Here is a 19,970-nt window from a genome sequence, read left to right on the forward strand (position 1 = left end):
CCCAAGTGTCATACTTGAGTAAAAGTAAAGATACCTTCATAGAAAATGACTCAAGTAAAAGTGAAAGTCACCCAGTTAATTACTACTTGAGTAAAAGTCTAAAAGTATTTGGTTTTAAACATACTTAAGTATCAAAAGTAAATGTAATTGCTAAAATATACTTAAGTGTCACGCCTTGACCATAGAGAGCCTTTTTATTCTCTATGTTGGTTAGGTCGAGGTTTGACTAGGGTGGGTAATCTAGGTTGTTTTTTTCTATGTTGGCCTGGTATGGTTCCCAATCAGAGGAAGCTGTTTATCGTTGTCTCTGATTGGGGATCATATTTAGGCAGCCATTTCCCCACTGTGTTTTGTGAGATCTTGTTTTTGTTTTGTTGCCTGTGAGCACTCCAGAGTTTCACGTATCGTTTGCTGTTTTTTTATTGTTTGTGCGTTTCACAAATAAAAAGAAGTGGAACCCATATCACGCTGCGCCTTGGTCCGAATGTTATTTCAATGATCGTGACATTAAGTATCAAAACTAAAAGTACAAGTATAAATCATTTCAAATTCCTTGTATTAAGCAAAGCAGATGGACACATTTTCTAGTTCTTTTTTTATTTACAAATAGCTAGGGACACGCTCCATCACTCAGACATAATTTACAAATGAAGTATGTGTTAGGTGAGTCTTGATAACTGTGTGAATTAGATAATTTTCCTGTAAAAATGTAACGAGTTCTTATGGGTGTCAAGGAAAATGTATGGAGTTAAAAAGTAGGAATGTATTGACGTAACAGTCGTCAAAAATATAAATAGTAAAGTTTTTTTTTTAAATACTTAAGTAGTACTTTCAAGTATTTTTACTTAAATATTTTACACTACTGCACACAGTGCATTCCATAGAATTTAGAATCAGTGCTGTAGTGTAGTTCAGATGTTTTACTCATTCTAATTGTATCCACTGGGAGGCACCAAAGGCGTGTCTTTCCAGCAGTGAAGTGTATGCATCATCACATACTGCCTTCAAACCAACTGGGAACTCGGCAAAAAACAGGCTCAGGCTAGGAAAAACCTGTGACGGTGACGTCAGTGATGTCCACATTGGAGAAGTTGTAGCTCTAGGATGATGCCTGAGTTTCTGATTTGTAATTCCGATTTTTATGAACGTAAAAAAAAAAAAATTCAGTCTGAGCTTTTTTTTTCCGACTTTCCATTTGTGTTAAACTGAAGTCGGAGATCCAATATTTCCGATTTCCGTGTTGTCTTGAACTCACCGGCTGTCTTGTATTTACTGCGTGTCACCAGTCGAGTCAAAAATAACGTCTAACGTAGGTAGTTCACTAGCTAGCTGTTCATCTAGCTACACACAAAAGGATTGCTCTTTTTGTTTAATGATTTTATTAATTCGCGTCATTTTGTAGCTAGTGAAGTGAGCAGTAAATCAAATCCTCATTCCTCGATAGCTATTAAGCTAGCTAGCGAGCCTGCTAACGTTTCCCCATTTGTGCTATCTCGGCTAGCTACAGACAGAAGCAATGTCCATGTAACTGTCATCGATGCATTAAACATCTAGCGTTGTGTGACACATTCAGGTACTGTAGTCTATATTCCCGCCTTTGTTTTGATGCAATGGGCATGTTTTCCGTTGCTTGCATGGAATGAGATTGATCGGGTAATGTTATCGTTAACCAGGTTGCAGGCAAGCTGTGGGTGGTCTGCTTAGCACTGATTTGTTTGCCGAGTTCGATTAGGTAACGTTAAGTTAGCTGTCTGTTCAATTGTTGATTAACTTTAGAATGTATTTTTCTCTAGCTACCTCATTTCTCTGGGAGACATTCATTGACTGCTGTCTTTATTGTTAACTGAATGAACAGACATGCATTGTTGCTTACAGATCTCTCTTGTCTCTCTTCCCCCCCCTCGCCCATCTCTCTCCTTCTCAGTCTCAGCACCATGAGCCTGGTCCGCGTCGTGTGTCGTCACAAGACGGCCCTGGCCATCGGAGGAGTGTGCCTCTTTGCTGTTGTCCTCCTTTTCCTCGCCAAGTGTACCTCGGAGACCCTAAAACAGGGCCAGGCCGACCCTCCAGGCCTAGCCCCTCACGCTGCCCACTCCCAGCCCCGAGCAGAGCACCCTGAGCTCCCCTCACGCCTCAAAGACCTCTCGGCCTTCCTGGTGGTCCTCATCACCACAGGACCCAAGTACACAGAGCGCAGGAGCATCATCCGTAGTACCTGGCTGGCTAAGAAGGATCCGGAGGTTCTAGCTATGTTCGTGGTGGGGACCGAGGGGCTGCCCGCAGAGGATATGCAGAACATCAACACGGAGCAGGGGCGGCACAAAGACCTGCTCTTACTCCCCGCGCTGCGAGACTCGTATGAGAACCTGACCCTGAAGCTGCTCCATATGTATTCCTGGCTGGATCACAACGTAGACTTCAAGTTTGTGTTAAAAGCGGACGATGACACTTTTGCTCGTCTGGACCTGTTGAAGGTATGTGTTTGATGTGGGATGCATCCCAAATGGCACCCTCTTCACTATGTAGTGCACTATTTTTGACAAGGGTCCATAGCGAACCTATGTAGGGAATAGGGTGCTATTTGGAACATAATGTGTATTGTAAACCGGATGGTTTGAGCCTTCAATGCTGATTGGCTGAAAGCTGTGGTATATCAGACTGTATACCAGGGGTATAACAAAACATTTACTTTTCCTGCTCTAATTACGTGCTTAAGAATAGCCCTTACCGTGGTATTTTGGCCATATACCACACCCCCTCGGGCCTTATTGCTTAAATATGGAGCTTGTGCTGCAAAAGAAATGTATGTGCAAACACCCAATGACGTATAATTTCTTCTAATCTTATAGGAGGAGCTGAAGACTAAAGAGCCCAGCCGGCTGTACTGGGGCTTCTTCTCAGGCCGCGGTCGCGTGAAGACAGCAGGGAAGTGGAGGGAGTCGGCCTGGGAGCTGTGTGACTACTACCTACCCTACGCCCTGGGTGGAGGCTACCTGCTCTCCTGCGACCTCGTACACTACATCCAGATCAACACGGCCTACCTCAAGGTGTGGCAGAGCGAGGACGTGTCACTGGGGGCGTGGCTAGCCCCGGTGGACGTCAAACGAACACACGACCCTCGATTCGACACGGAGTACAAGTCTCGGGGGTGTAGTAATAAATACCTGGTGACTCACAAGCAGAGCCTGGAGGACATGTTGGAGAAACAGCAGACGCTGCAGAGAGACGGGAGGCTGTGTAAGGAAGAGGTTAAACTCCGCCTGAGCTACGTGTACGACTGGAGCGTCCCGCCCTCACAGTGCTGCCAGAGGAAGGACGGAATACCCTGACCTATAACCCCTAACCTTCCTCACTTTGTCCACCCATGTAATTCTCATCAGTGTTTCCCCTACTACGGTTACCCAGGCGGTGTGGTGCTCCCCCTAAGCCTTACTCTGTTCTGTTGTGCCCCCCCCTTCCCTGTAAAACATTTGTGCTGCCTTCAGTTGACCTCCATAGAAGATGTCTGTTATGGCAGCCTGCCCGAAAAGACCTGAGGAAAACACTGATCCCCATTCCCTTTTATATATGGTTATTTATTTATTTATTCTGGAGCCTTTGCTGACTGTCCTAAAGCACACTGGTACAGGACTGGGAGAGTGGACCTGACTGGGTGCAGCCACACAACAGGAGACCGTCATTTATTAATAACAGCACATGTATGTTGGGAGAAAGTGTACTTAAAGGAACCAGTATTCAGCTTTCTGGTTGGACAATGACAAGACTCGAGTCATTCCTGAATCTGTTTAAAATGTCCTGGAGACTCTCTTTAAGTGGAAGTGGCCCTATTTATGAATGTGATGGAAGTGATTCTCTTGATATGAAAATGTGGTGTATTGCTTCAGAACAATGGTACAGAATGAACCAGTCATGGGTTCATGGTATTTGGAGTTGCATTGAGACAATGTGTAATATTGTAGGCCTCTCTCTCCTCTCCCCTGCTTACTGAGAGTTCTGTTCAGTTGAGAGATTTACCTTACCTGCTGTCTGTGTTTGGTTGACGTATTTACAGTCCAGTGATGGTCAACAGAGCTGTTTGTGTTCAGCTGAGCTACTCTACAGGCAATTTCCAGCTGATATTCGGTTACTTTTAAACCAAAAAAAAGACTGCTTCTATTAATGTCATTGAAAGAAACCAACCGTTGTGTTATTGTGTGACTGACTTTGACCGTGTCGTGTCCTCTCATCACCAGTGTTGTTTAAAACCTACTGTCAAACTACTTAAATATGAATGTTTAAAATATTTGGACCTATTAAAATGTTTTTGAAACATGTATTTTTGTGACAAATATTTATTAACAATAAATGGGTATAAACACTAAAGAAAAATGCCTACTGTACACCCCCCCCCCCCCCATACCATAATACCCCTACAGCAGGGTTCCTCAAGCCTAATACCCCCTACAGCAGGGTTCCTCAACCCTAATACCCCCTACAGCAGGGCTCCTCAACCCTAATACCCCTACAGCAGGGTTCCTCAACCCTAATACCCCTACAGCAGGGTTCCTCAACCCTAATACCCCTACAGCATACAGCAGGGTTCCTCAACCCTAATACCCCTACAGCAGGGATCCTCAACCCTAATACCCCTACAGCAGGGTTCCTCAACCCTAATACCCCTACAGCAGGGTTCCTCAACCCTAATACCCCTACAGCAGGGTTCCTCAACCCTAATACCCCTACAGCAGGGTTCCTCAACCCTAATACCCCCTACAGCAGGGTTCCTCAAGCCTAATACCCCCTACAGCAGGGTTCCTCAACCCTAATACCCCTACAGCAGGGTTCCTCAACCCTAATACCCCTACAGTAAAGTTCCTCAACCCTAATACCCCTACAGCAGGGTTCCTCAACCCTAATACCCCTACAGCAGGGTTCCTCAACCCTAATACCCCTACAGCAGGGTTCCTCAACCCTAATACCCCTACAGCAAAGTTCCTCAACCCTAATACCCCTACAGCAAAGTTCCTCAACCCTAATACCCCTACAGCAGGGTTCCTCAATCCTAATACCCCCTACAGCAGGGTTCCTCAAGCCTAATATCCCCTACAGCAGGGTTCCTCAAGCCTAATAACCCTACAGCAGGGTTCCTCAACCCTAATACCCCCTACAGCAGGGTTCCTCAAACCCTAATACCCCTACAGCAAAGTTCCTCAAGCCTAATACCCCTACAGCAGGGTTCCTCAACCCTAATACCCCTACAGCAGGGTTCCTCAACCCTAATACCCCTACAGCAGGGTTCCTCAACCCTAATACCCCTACAGCAGGGTTCCTCAACCCTAATACCCCTACAGCAAAGTTCCTCAAGCCTAATACCCCTACAGCAAAGTTCCTCAACCCTAATACCCCTACAGCAGGGTTCCTCAACCCTAATACCCCCACAGCAGGGTTCCCCAATCCCCACCCACAGTACCCTAATAATCCCTACAGCAGGGTTCCCCAATCCCCACCCACAGTAGCCTAATACCCCTACAGCAGGGTTCCCCAATCCCCACCCGCAGTAGCCTAATACCCATTTACATTTAAGTCATTTAGCAGACGCTCTTATCCAGAGCGACTTACAAATTGGTGCATTCACCTCATGATATCCAGTGGAACAGCCACTTTACAACAGTGCATCTAAATCTTTTAAGGGGGGGGGGGGGGGGTTAGAAGGATTACTTTATCCTATCCTAGGTATTCCTTAAAGAGGTGGGGTTTCAGGTGTCTCCGGAAGGTGGTGATTGACTCCGCTGTCCTGGCGTCGTGAGGGAGTTTGTTCCACCATTGGGGTGCCAGAGCAGCGAACAGTTTTGACTGGGCTGAGCGGGAACTGTACTTCCTCAGAGGTAGGGAGGCGAGCAGGCCAGAGGTGGATGAACGCAGTGCCCTTGTTTGGGTGTAGGGCCTGATCAGAGCCTGAAGGTACGGAGGTGCCGTTCCCCTCACAGCTCCGTAAGCAAGCACCATGGTCTTGTAGCGGATGCGAGCTTCAACTGGAAGCCAGTGGAGAGAGCGGAGGAGCGGGGTGACGTGAGAGAACTTGGGAAGGTTGAACACCAGACGGGCTGCGGCGTTCTGGATGAGTTGTAGGGGTTTAATGGCACAGGCAGGGAGCCCAGCCAACAGCGAGTTGCAATAATCCAGACGGGAGATGACAAGTGCCTGGATTAGGACCTGCGCCGCTTCCTGTGTGAGGCAGGGTCGTACTCTGCGGATGTTGTAGAGCATGAACCTACAGGAACGGGCCACCGCCTTGATGTTAGTTGAGAACGACAGGGTGTTGTCCAGGATCACGCCAAGGTTCTTAGCGCTCTGGGAGGAGGACACAATGGAGTTGTCAACCGTGATGGCGAGATCATGGAACGGGCAGTCCTTCCCCGGGAGGAAGAGCAGCTCCGTCTTGCCGAGGTTCAGCTTGAGGTGGTGATCCGTCATCCACACTGATATGTCTGCCAGACATGCAGAGATGCGATTCGCCACCTGGTTATCAGAAGGGGGAAAGGAGAAGATTAATTGTGTGTCGTCTGCATAGCAATGATAGGAGAGACCATGTGAGGTTATGACAGAGCCAAGTGACTTGGTGTATAGCGAGAATAGGAGAGGGCCTAGAACAGAGCCCTGGGGGACACCAGTGGTGAGAGCACGTGGTGAGGAGACAGATTCTCGCCACGCCACCTGGTAGGAGCGACCTGTCAGGTAGGACGCAATCCAAGCGTGGGCCGCGCCGGAGATGCCCAACTCGGAGAGGGTGGAGAGGAGGATCTGATGGTTCACAGTATCAAAGGCAGCCGATAGGTCTAGAAGGATGAGAGCAGAGGAGAGAGAGTTAGCTTTAGCAGTGCGGAGCGCCTCCGTGACACAGAGAAGAGCAGTCTCAGTTGAATGACTAGTCTTGAAACCTGACTGATTTGGATCAAGAAGGTCATTCTGAGAGAGATAGCAGGAGAGCTGGCCAAGGACGGCACGTTCAAGAGTTTTGGAGAGAAAAGAAAGAAGGGATACTGGTCTGTAGTTGTTGACATCGGAGGGATCGAGTGTAGGTTTTTTCAGAAGGGGTGCAACTCTCGCTCTCTTGAAGACGGAAGGGACGTAGCCAGTGGTCAAGGATGAGTTGATGAGCGAGGTGAGGTAAGGGAGAAGGTCTCCGGAAATGGTCTGGAGAAGAGAGGAGGGGATAGGGTCAAGCGGGCAGGTTGTTGGGCGGCCGGCCGTCACAAGACGCGAGATTTCATCTGGGGAGAGAGGGCAGAAAGAGGTCAAAGCACAGGGTAGGGCAGTGTGAGCAGAACCAGCGGTGTCGTTTGACTTAGCAAACGAGGATCGGATGTCGTCAACCTTCTTTTCAAAATGGTTGACGAAGTCATCCGCAGAGAGGGAGGAGGGGGGGGGGGGGGGGGAGGGGGAGGAGGATTCAGGAGGGAGGAGAAGGTGGCAAAGAGCTTCCTAGGGTTAGAGGCAGATGCTTGGAATTTAGAGTGGTAGAAAGTGGCTTTAGCAGCAGAGACAGAAGAGGAAAATGTAGAGAGGAGGGAGTGAAAGGATGCCAGGTCCGCAGGGAGGCGAGTTCTCCTCCATTTCCGCTCGGCTGCCCGGAGTCCTGTTCTGTGAGCTCGCAATGAGTCGTCGAGCCACGGGGCAGGAGGGGAGGACCGAGCCGGCCTGGAGGATAGGGGACATAGAGAGTCAAAGGATGCAGAAAGGGAGGAGAGGAGGGTTGAGGAGGCAGAATCAGGAGATAGGTTGGAGAAGGTTTGAGCAGAGGGAAGAGATGATAGGATGGAAGAGGAGAGAGTAGCGGGGGAGAGAGAGCGAAGGTTTGGACGGCGCGATACCATCCGAGTAGGGGCAGAGTGGGAAGTGTTGGATGAGAGCGAGAGGGAAAAGGATACAAGGTAGTGGTCGGAGACTTGGAGGGGAGTTGCAATGAGATTAGTGGAAGAACAGCATCTAGTAAAGATGAGGTCAAGCGTATTGCCTGCCTTGTGAGTAGGGGGGGAAGGTGAGAGGGTGAGGTCAAAAGAGGAGAGGAGTGGAAAGAGGGAGGCAGAGAGGAATGAGTCAAAGGTAGACGTGGGGAGGTTAAAGTCACCCAGAACTGTGAGAGGTGAGCCATCCTCAGGGAAGGAACTTATCAAGGCGTCAAGCTCATTGATGAACTCTCCAAGGGAACCTGGAGGGCGATAAATGATAAGGATGTTAAGCTTGAAAGGGCTGGTAACTGTGACAGCATGGAATTCAAAGGAGGCGATAGACAGATGGGTCAGGGGAGAAAGAGAGAATGTCCACTTGGGAGAGATGAGGATCCCAGTGCCACCACCCCGCTGACCAGAAGCTCTCGGGGTGTGCGAGAACACGTGGGCAGACGAGGAGAGAGCAGTAGGAGTAGCAGTGTTATCTGTGGTAATCCATGTTTCCGTCAGTGCCAAGAAGTCGAGGGACTGGAGGGAAGCATAGGCTGAGATGAACTCTGCCTTGTTGGCCGCAGATCGGCAGTTCCAGAGGCTGCCGGAGACCTGGAACTCCACGTGGGTCGTGCGCGCTGGGACCACCAGGTTAGGGTGGCAGCGGCCACGCGGTGTGAAGCGTTTGTATGGTCTGTGCAGAGAGGAGAGAACAGGGATAGACAGACACATAGTTGACAGGCTGCAGAAGAGGCTACGCTAATGCAAAGGAGATTGGAATGACAAGTGGACTACACGTCTCGAATGTTCAGAAAGTTAAGCTTACGTAGCAAAAAATCTTATTGACTAAAATGATTAAAATGATGCAGTACTGCTGACTGGTGAAGTAGGCTAGCTAGCAGTGGCTGCGTTGTTGACTATGTTTGAAAGTGTTGCTGGCTAGGTAGCCTCGATAACTGGCTAGATAATTACTCTAAACTACACAATTATCTTAGATACAAGGACAGCAAAGACAACTATGTAGCTAGCTAACACTACACTAATCAAATCGTTCCGTTGTACTGTTTCGGTAAAAGTTGGCTAGCTGGCTAGCTAGCAGTGTTGACAACGTTAGGACGGCGAAAATAGCTGGCTAGCTGACTTTGTTTAAAAGTGGAGCTGGCTAGGTAACCTCGATAACTGGCTAGATAATTACTCTAAACTACACAATTATCTTAGATACAAAGACAGCGAAGACAACTATGTAGCTAGCTAACACTACACTAATCAAATCGTTCCGTTGTACTGTTTCGGTAGAAGTTGGCTAGCTGGCTAGCTAGCAGTGTTGACGGCGAAAATAGCTGGCTGGCTGACTTTGTTTGAAAGTGGAACTGGCTAGGTAACCTCGATAACTGGCTAGATGATTACTCTAAACTACGCAATTATCTTAGATGCAAAGACAACTATGTAGCTAGCTAACACTACACTAATCAAATCGTTCCGTTGTAATGATTCGGTAGAAGTTGGCTAGCTGGCTAGCAGTGTTGACAACGTTAGAAGATTCGATAATTCGATAATAATCTAAACTACACAATTATCTTTGATACAAAGACGGCTATGTAGCTAGCTAAGAAAAAAGTGCTAAGATCAAACAAATCAAACCGTTGTACTGTAATGAAATTAAATTAAATGTAATACTACCTGTGGAGCGAAGCGAAACGCGACCACTCGACCACTCGCTTCCAACCCTACAGCAGGGTTCCCCAATCCCCACCGACAGTAGCCTAATACCCCTACAGCAGGGTTCCCCAATCCCCACCCACAGTAGCCTAATACCCCTACAGCAGGGTTCCCCAATCCCCACCGACAGTAGCCTAATACCCCTACAGCAGGGTTCCCCAATCCCCACCCACAGTAGCCTAATACCCCTACAGCAGGGTTCCCCAATCCCCACCCACAGTAGCCTAATAACCCCTACAGCAGGGTTCCCCAATCCCCACCCACAGTAGCCTAATAACCCCTACAGCAGGGTTCCCCAATCCCCACCCACAGTAGCCTAATAACCCCTACAGCAGGGTTCCCCACCCACAGTAGCCTAATAATCCCTACAGCAGGGTTCCCCAATCCCCACCCACAGTACCCTAATACCCCTACAGCAGGGTTCCCCATCCCCACCGACAGTAGCCTAATAATCCCTACAGCAGGGTTCCCCAATCCCCACCCACAGTAGCCTAATACCCCTACAGCAGGGTTCCCCATCCCCACCGACAGTAGCCTAATACCCCTACAGCAGGGTTCCCCAATCCCCACCGACAGTAGTCTAATACCCCTACAGCAGGGTTCCCCAATCCCCACCGACAGTAGTCTAATACCCCTACAGCAGGGTTCCCCAATCCCCACCCACAGTAGCCTAATAACCCCTACAGCAGGGTTCCCCACCCACAGTAGCCTAATAATCCCTACAGCAGGGTTCCCCACCCACAGTAGCCTAATAATCCCTACAGCAGGGTTCCCCAATCCCCACCCACAGTAGCCTAATACCCCTACAGCAGGGTTCCCCATCCCCACCGACAGTAGCCTAATAATCCCTGCAGCAGGGTCCCCACCCACAGTAGCCTAATAACCCCTACAGCAGGGTTCCCCACCCACAGTAGCCTAATAACCCCTACAGCAGGGTTCCCCAATCCCTACCCACAGTACCCTAATACCCCTACAGCAGGGTTCCCCATCCCCACCGACAGTAGCCTAATAATCCCTGCAGCAGGGTCCCCACCCACAGTAGCCTAATAACCCCTACAGCAGGGTTCCCCACCCACAGTAGCCTAATAACCCCTACAGCAGGGTTCCCCACCCACAGTAGCCTAATAACCCCTACAGCAGGGTTCCCCAATCCCCACCCACAGTACCCTAATACCCCTACAGCAGGGTTCCCCATCCCCACCGACAGTAGCCTAATAATCCCTGCAGCAGGGTCCCCACCCACAGTAGCCTAATAACCCCTACAGCAGGGTCCCCACCCACAGTAGCCTAATAACCCCTACAGCAGGGTCCCCACCCACAGTAGCCTAATAACCCCTACAGCAGGGTTCCCCACCCACAGTAGCCTAATAATCCCTACAGCAGGGTTCCCCAATCCCCACCCACAGTACCCTAATACCCCTACAGCAGGGTTCCCCATCCCCACCGACAGTAGCCTAATAATCCCTACAGCAGGGTTCCCCAATCCCCACCCACAGTAGCCTAATACCCCTACAGCAGGGTTCCCCATCCCCACCGACAGTAGCCTAATACCCCTACAGCAGGGTTCCCCAATCCCCACCGACAGTAGTCTAATACCCCTACAGCAGGGTTCCCCAATCCCCACCGACAGTAGTCTAATACCCCTACAGCAGGGTTCCCCAATCCCCACCCACAGTAGCCTAATAACCCCTACAGCAGGGTTCCCCACCCACAGTAGCCTAATAATCCCTACAGCAGGGTTCCCCACCCACAGTAGCCTAATAATCCCTACAGCAGGGTTCCCCAATCCCCACCCACAGTACCCTAATACCCCTACAGCAGGGTTCCCCATCCCCACCGACAGTAGCCTAATAATCCCTGCAGCAGGGTCCCCACCCACAGTAGCCTAATAACCCCTACAGCAGGGTTCCCCACCCACAGTAGCCTAATAACCCCTACAGCAGGGTTCCCCAATCCCTACCCACAGTACCCTAATACCCCTACAGCAGGGTTCCCCATCCCCACCGACAGTAGCCTAATAATCCCTGCAGCAGGGTCCCCACCCACAGTAGCCTAATAACCCCTACAGCAGGGTCCCCACCCACAGTAGCCTAATAACCCCTACAGCAGGGTCCCCACCCACAGTAGCCTAATAACCCCTACAGCAGGGTTCCCCACCCACAGTAGCCTAATAATCCCTACAGCAGGGTTCCCCAATCCCCACCCACAGTACCCTAATACCCCTACAGCAGGGTTCCCCATCCCCACCGACAGTAGCCTAATAATCCCTACAGCAGGGTTCCCCAATCCCCACCCACAGTAGCCTAATACCCCTACAGCAGGGTTCCCCATCCCCACCGACAGTAGTCTAATACCCCTACAGCAGGGTTCCCCAATCCCCACCCACAGTAGCCTAATAACCCCTACAGCAGGGTTCCCCACCCACAGTAGCCTAATAATCCCTACAGCAGGGTTCCCCACCCACAGTAGCCTAATAATCCCTACAGCAGGGTTCCCCAATCCCCACCCACAGTACCCTAATACCCCTACAGCAGGGTTCCCCATCCCCACCGACAGTAGCCTAATAATCCCTGCAGCAGGGTCCCCACCCACAGTAGCCTAATAACCCCTACAGCAGGGTTCCCCACCCACAGTAGCCTAATAACCCCTACAGCAGGGTTCCCCAATTCCTACCCACAGTACCCTAATACCCCTACAGCAGGGTTCCCCATCCCCACCGACAGTAGCCTAATAATCCCTGCAGCAGGGTCCCCACCCACAGTAGCCTAATAATCCCTACAGCAGGGTTCCCCAATCCCCACCCACAGTAGCCTAATAACCCCTACAGCAGGGTTCCCCACCCACAGTAGCCTAATAACCCCTACAGCAGGGTTCCCCAATCCCCACCCACAGTACCCTAATACCCCTACAGCAGGGTTCCCCATCCCCACCGACAGTAGCCTAATAATCCCTGCAGCAGGGTCCCCACCCACAGTAGCCTAATAACCCCTACAGCAGGGTCCCCACCCACAGTAGCCTAATAACCCCTACAGCAGGGTCCCCACCCACAGTAGCCTAATAACCCCTACAGCAGGGTTCCCCACCCACAGTAGCCTAATAACCCCTACAGCAGGGTTCCCCAATCCCCACCCACAGTACCCTAATACCCCTACAGCAGGGTTCCCCATCCCCACCCACAGTAGCCTAATAACCCCTACAGCAGGGTTCCCCAATCCCCACCCACAGTAGCCTAATAATCCTTAAAGCAACTGTGTGACCTCAATCAACAGCCTTTTTGCAAGCAGAGCCTCAGGCTACTTATCAATGTTTTTTAGAGGCAATACGTATCTGATTGGTTGATCCCAGAACCAATGTGAGAAGTAACGTACCTGTTTCCTGACTTTGGATCGTTCAGCATGTCTTCTCTTCATGACCACGGTCTTCAATCTTGTCCTGAGGATTATATCCCCATCTCAAGAAAAGATTAAACACACACACTTCCTCACATTCAGCTGTTTACAAAGCATACACTTTGTGCGACTCTTAAAAGTATCATCATGTATAGTCAATAGCAGTGTTCTAGCTGGCAATGACAATCGCCTCATAGCCATTGTATATTAACAGGTGATTAGTGTTTGGGTTTGTAGGCATCTATCCTGTCCTGTCACCTCACCAGGCTAAGGTAATATGACACATTTGGCAAGCTCCTGTGTTTCCTATGGAGGTGTTGTGATGTGTCAGTAGGTCAGCTTATATACATACCATGCGTATTCTGTGCTGCCGCTTGTGTAGTTCCTGATCCAAGTCAGAGGGTGGTCTGAGGATCCGCTCCGTCTCCCAGTGCTGCTCCCTCTGTCTCTGTTACAGAACACGCTGCCCTCAGAACAGCCTCAATTCATCGAGGCATGGACTCGACAAGGTGTCAAAAGGGTTCCCTCAGGGATGCTGGCCCATGTTGACGCCAATGCTTCCCACAGTTGTGCTAAGTTGGCTGGATGTCCTTTGGGTGATGGCCCATTCTGGATACACACGGGAAACCGTTGAGCGTGAAAAACCCAGCAGAGTTGCAGTTCTTCACACCCGGCCTGGCACCTACTACCATACCCCCTTCAAAGGTATTTCAATCTTTTGTCTTGCCCATTCACCCTCTGAATGGCACAAATACACAATCCATGTCTCAAATGTCTCAAGACTTAAAAATCCTTCTTTAACCCGTCTCCTCCCCTTCATCTACACTGATTGAAGTGGATTTAACAGGTGACATCAATAAGGGATCATAGCTTTCACATGATCAGTCTACAGTATGTCATAGAAAGAGGAGGTGTACCTAATGTTTTGTACACTCAGTGTATACTTCCATCATTTAAAAAAACGTAACAGGATACATTGACGTGTTTTGTGAGGCTCTAGAGCAAAACAACCGATATGTACGTCTTCGTGAGTCTCACCTTTCGACGGTGGGTTCATATTAGTGTGTAGCTCAAACTGTTTGGATGCTACAGACAAAAGTTGGCAGATCGGCGGAACCGACTTCAGACAAGTCCTGTGATGCTTGTGGGTGTTGTAGAGCAAAACAGAACACCATCATGAGTCTCATCTTTCCATAGAGGGTTCATATTGTTGGCCGTTTTAGTGAGAAGACTGATTTTCGGTATGGCTCCTGGTCTGACAAACACTGTTGTAGCTCAACCACCTTCCACCGCAGATGCGGTCACAGTGTAGGGGAGACTCCAGGACGGGTTTGGTCAGCTTCCGTGGACAGATGAGGTCATCGATGAGGTCATCGTGGCCCTCGACGGACAGAAGAGGCGACGGGGCTATCCCGGCGGGGCCTTCCCAGCGGGACCTTCCGGTGGGGCCTTCCCGGTGGGGCCTTCCGGTGGGGCCTTCCGGCAGCCGTAACTCCCTGCTCGAGGAAGAAGAGATGTTTCATTCTGACGTGGTATTTTTACTGATAAATCATTATTATGTTGTAAATAGTAATTGCTGGGGGAAAGAATGGGACACTACATTTCATATTGGAAGAAGGTATGGGTCATATTTAACATAATACATTTTTGTTTTACATTACTAGTCATGCTTTTTGGCAAGTTTTACTGTTATTGCCAATATTAACGGTTTATGATCAAGAATCCAACTCACCTCTCCTTCGGCTTCTGTAGCATCTGAGAGTTGTAGAGAAGCATTATGTTAGAGTTCACACAACAGTAATGAAGTCGCAACATTTCTCTTTCTGCTCTCCTTTGAACCCACACAAAACACACTGTATCATGATCAAACCCCACACATACAGTGCATTCGGAAAGTGTTCAGACCCCTTGACATTTTCCACATTTTGTTACGTTACAGCCTTATTTTGAAATGAATTAAATTGTTTTTCCCCACTCATCAATCTACACACTATACACCATAATGACAAAGCAAAAAAAGTATAGCTTTTTGTTGCAAATGTATAAAATAAAAAAATGGAAATATCACATTTACATAAGTATTCAGACCCTTTATTCAGGACTTTGTTGAAGCACCTTTGGCAGCGATTACAGCCTCGAGTCTTCTTGGGTATGATGCTACAAGCTTGGCACACCTGTATTTGGGGAGTTTCTCTCATTTTTCTCTGCAGATCCTCTCAAGCTCTGTCAGGTTGGATGGGGAGCCTCGCTGCACAGCTATTTTCAGGTCTCCAGAGATATTTGATCGGGTTAAAGTCCGGGCTCTGGCTGGGCCATTCGAGGACATTCGGAGACTTGTCCCAAAGCCTCTCCTGCATTTTTCTTGGCTGTGTGCTTAGGGTTGTTGTCCTGTTGGAACGTGAACCTTCACCCCAGTCTAAGGTCCTGAGCACTCTGGAGCAGGTTTTCATCAAGGATCTCTCTGTACTTTGCACCGTTCATCTTTCCCTCGATCCTGACTAGTCTCCCAGTCCCTGCTGCTGAAAAACATCCCCACAGCATGATGCTGCCACCACCATGCTTCACCATAGGGATGGTGCCAGCTTTCCTCCAGACATGACACTTGGCATTCAGGCGAAAGAGTTTCATCTTGGTTTCATCAGACCAGAGAATATTGTTTCTTATGGTCTGAGAGTCTTTAGGTGCCTTTTGGCAAACTCCAAGCGGGCTGTCATGTGCCTTTTACTGAAGAGTGGTTTCTGTCTGCCCACTCTATCATAAAGGCCTGATTGGTGGAGTGCTGCAGAGATGGTTGTCCTTCTGGAAGGTTCTCCCATCTCCACAGAGGAATTCTGGAGATCTGTCACAGTGACCATCGGGTTCTTGGTCACCTCCCTGACCAAAGCCCTTTTCCTCCGATTGCTCAGTTTGGCCGGGTGTCCAGCTGTAGGAAGAGTCTTGGTGGTTCCAAACTTCATCCATTTAAGAATGATGGAAGCCACTGTGTTCTTGTGGACCTTCAATCCTGCAGAAATGTGTTGGTACCCTTCCCCAGATCTGTGACTCGACACACTCCTGTCTCGGAGCTCTAAGGACAATTCCTTTGACCTCATGGCTTGGTTTTTGCTCTGACATGCACTGTCAACTGTGGGACCTTATATAGACAGGTGTGTGCCTTTCCAAATCATGTCCAATCAATATAATGTACCACAGGTGGACTCCAATCAAGTTGTAGAAACATCTCAAGGATGATCAATGGAAACAGGATGCGCCTGAGCTCAATTTCGAGTCTCATAGCAAAGGGTCTGAATACTTATGTAAATAAGGTATTTCTGTTATTTTTTATAAATTTGAAAACATTTCTAAAAACTTGTTTTCACTTGGTCATTATGGGGTATTGTGTGTAGATTGATGAGGAAAAAATTTTATTTGATCAATTTTAGAATAAGGTTGTAACGTAACAAAATGTGGAAAAAGTCAAGGGGTCTGAATACTTTCTGAATGCACTGTACAGTACTTCCCAAAAGAACAGCCTTACCTGTGTGCAGTTTTACAGTCACATTTTAGATAGACTGCTGCTCTGAGAGAAGAAAGCATGTACTGTCTTGATAGATCTTAATTCTGGTATATGTTCTCTTTCAAACAGACATGCACACACTTCAAAGCAAAATCTTGGTATTGTCTTCAGAAGAAGCTCTCTCTTCTGAGAGTGGACTCAGCAGTAGCTTTGAGCACAGCAGCAGTGAATGTAGTGACATGTTGAACAGGTGCAGTTTACAGCTCTATGCAGGTCAAATGTGATTACGTCTAATCATCCCGCCCTCTCTTTTCAAGGGAAACTGGTGTCGCAGCTGCTCAGAGAGAGAGGGAGAGGACAAATGAATTCTTATAAGTACAGTATATTATGAGCCTGGTAAAACATAATATCAGAATGAGAAAAAAAGCCACTGACTTGACACTGTCCCTGTACAAACCATTGTTTGGGTCAGCTAATTGGCTTGGCATACTGATGTCTGACCTCCAGCTGGCTTACGGCCACATATAACGCCTGGTTCGAGTTAAGTTAGTTGTCATAAACCACCGACATCAGCTATCATGACTGATCATCATGCATATCCAGAGGGTCACAGTTATATATGTTAAAAATACACACATTTATCAGTTATAAATACAGTATATTGTGAACATGCATGGTAATACATAATATAAATTACAGCATAGTGGTAATACATAATATCAGAATGACAAAAAAGCAACACTGAACCATGCATGAGAACACCAGCTGTTCCAGACGACTGTGTGATCTCGCTCTCAGTAGCCGATGTGAGTAAGACCTTTAAACAGGTTAAAATTTACAAGGCCGCGGGGCCAGACAGATTACAAAGACGCATACTCAGAGCATACGCTGACCAGCTGGCAAGTGTCTTCACTGATCATTTTCAACCTCTCCCTGACGAGTCTGTAATACCTACGTTTCAAGCAGACCACCATAGTCCCTGTGCCCAAGAACGCCAAAGTAACCTGTCTAAATTACTATCGACCCATAGCACTCCCATCTGAAGCCATGAAATCTTCCAGAAGGACAACCATCTCTGCAGCAGTCCACCAATCAGCCCTTTATGGTAGAGTGGCCCGACGGAAGCCCCTCCTCAGTAAAAGCCTCCCAGGCCCCCCGAGTGACGCACCAGTCTAAGTCACTGCATTGCAGTGGTGGAGGCATCACTACAGACCCTGGTTCGTTCCCAGGCTGTGTCACAATCGTCTGTGATCGGGAGTCCCATAGGGCAGCTCACAATTGGCCCAGCATCGTCCGGGTTAGGGGAAGGTTTGGCCGAGGGGGTAGGCAGTCATTGTAAATAAGAATTTGTTCTTAACTGACTTTCCAAGTAAAAAATGGTTAAAAATAAAAAGGCACGACAGCCCGCTTGGAGTTTGCCAAAAGGCACCTAAAGGACTCTCAGACCATGAGAAACAAGATTCTCTGGTCTGATGAAACCAATATTGAACTCTTTCGCCTGAATGCTAAGCGTCACGTCTGGAAGAAACCTTACACCATCCTTACGGTGAAGCATGGTGGCGGCAGCATCATGCTGTGGGGATGTTTTTCAGCGGCAGGGACTGGCAGACTAGTCAGGTTTGAGGGAAATATGAACGGAGCAAATCACAGAGATCCTTGATGAAAACCTGCTCCAGAGCACTCAGGACCTCAGACTGGGGCAAAGGTTCGCCTTCCAAAAGGACAACGACCCTAAGCACACAGCCAAGACAGCACAGGGACAAGTCTCCGAATGTCTTTGAGTGGCCCAGCCAGATCCCGGATATGAACCTGATCGAACATCTCTGGAGAGACCTGAAAATAGCTGCGCAGCGATGCTACCCATCAAACCTGACAGAGCTTGAGAGGCTGCAGAGAAGAATGGGAGAAACTCCCCAAATACAGGTGTGCCAAGCTTGTAGCGTCATACCCAGGAAGACTCGAGGCTGTAATCGCTGCCAAAGGTGCTAAAACATCTAAAAACCTATTTTTGCTTTGTCATTATATTGTATTGTGTGTAGACTGATGAGGGAAAACATGATTTAATCCATTGTAGAATAAGGCTATAATGTAACAAAATGTGGAAAAAGTCAAGGAGTCTGAATACTTTCCGAATGCATTGTATGTGTATTTACAGTACCAGTCAAAAGTTTGGACACACCTACTCATTCAAGGGTTTCTCTTTATTTTTACTATTTTCTACATTGTAGAATAATAGTGAAGACATCAAAACTATGAAATACCACATATGGAATCATGTAGTAATCAAAAGGTAGGGGTGGTTTTGTAAATGTCATATTATTGCAAGAACAGCTCAAATAAGCAAAGAGAAATGACAGTCCATCATTACTTATAGACATGAAGGTCAATCAATGCAGAAAATGTCAAGAACTTTGAACGTTTCTTCATGTGCAGTCACAAAAACCATCAAGCGCTATGATGAACTGGCTCTGATGAGGACCGCCATAGGAAAGGAAGACCCAGAGTTACCTCTGCTGAAGAGGGTAAATTCATTAGAGTTAACAGCCTCAGAAATTGCAGCCCAAATAAATGGTTCACAGAGTTCAAGAAACAGACACATCTCAACATCAACTGTTCAGAGGAAACTGCGTGAATCAGACCTTCATGCTCGAATTGCTGCAACAACAAAAAACATTACTAAAGGACATCAATAAGAAGAAGAGACTTGCTTGGGCCAAGAAACACGAGCAATGGACATTAGACTGGTGGATATCTGTCCTTTGGTCTGATGAGTCCAAATTTGAGATTTTTGGTTCCAAACGCTGTGTCTTTGTGAGACGCAGAGTATGTGAACGGATTATCTCTGCATGTGTGGTTCCCACCGTGAAGCATGGAGGAGGAGGTGTGATGGTGCTTTGATGGTGACACTGTCTACGATTTATTTAGAATTCAAGGCACACTTAACCAGCATGGTTACCACAGCATTCTGCAGCAATACGCCATCCCATCTGGTTTCCACTTAGTGGGACTATCATTTGTTTTTCAACAGGACAATGACCCAAAACACACCTCCAGGCTTTGTAAGGGCTATTTGACCAAGGAGAGTGATGGTCACCCGACAATCACCCGACCGCAATCCAATTGAGATGGTTTGGGATGAGTCGGACCGCAGAGTGAAGGAAAAGCAGCCAACAAGTGCTAAGCATATGTGGGAACTCCTAGAAAACAGTAAAAAAATAAAGAAAAACCCTTCAATGAGTAGGTGTGTTCAAACTTTTGACTGGTACAGTATATATTAAGCTGGACACCAAGAACAGTTTCATATATTTGTTTTGTTTATGTGTGTGTGTGTCTCTCTCTCTCTCTCTGAAAGATTAGGTGTTGACACTGTAAATGTGGCTAGGGCCAAGAGTTTTACCTGACAATGAGACCTTATAGTTTAACTACAGCACAGAGTTTTTCCTGGTT

The 19,970-nt window shown here is 48.0% G+C and overlaps 1 protein-coding gene across 1 annotated transcript; it reads left to right on the top strand.

Moving 5' to 3' along the window:
• Positions 1–1,272: 1,272 nt before the first annotated feature.
• Positions 1,273–4,341, top strand: LOC120023840 (beta-1,3-galactosyltransferase 6-like). The gene is made up of 3 exons (XM_038967961.1): positions 1,273–1,573; positions 1,925–2,474; positions 2,850–4,341. Exons 2-3 carry the CDS (start codon positions 1,935–1,937, stop codon positions 3,327–3,329), a joined length of 1,020 nt encoding a protein of 339 aa, XP_038823889.1. The 5' UTR covers positions 1,273–1,573; positions 1,925–1,934; the 3' UTR covers positions 3,330–4,341.
• The last annotated feature ends 15,629 nt before the right edge of the window (positions 4,342–19,970 follow it).

Source organism: Salvelinus namaycush, chromosome 2 (genome assembly GCF_016432855.1).
Source record: "Salvelinus namaycush isolate Seneca chromosome 2, SaNama_1.0, whole genome shotgun sequence".
NCBI lineage: Eukaryota > Metazoa > Chordata > Actinopteri > Salmoniformes > Salmonidae > Salvelinus > Salvelinus namaycush.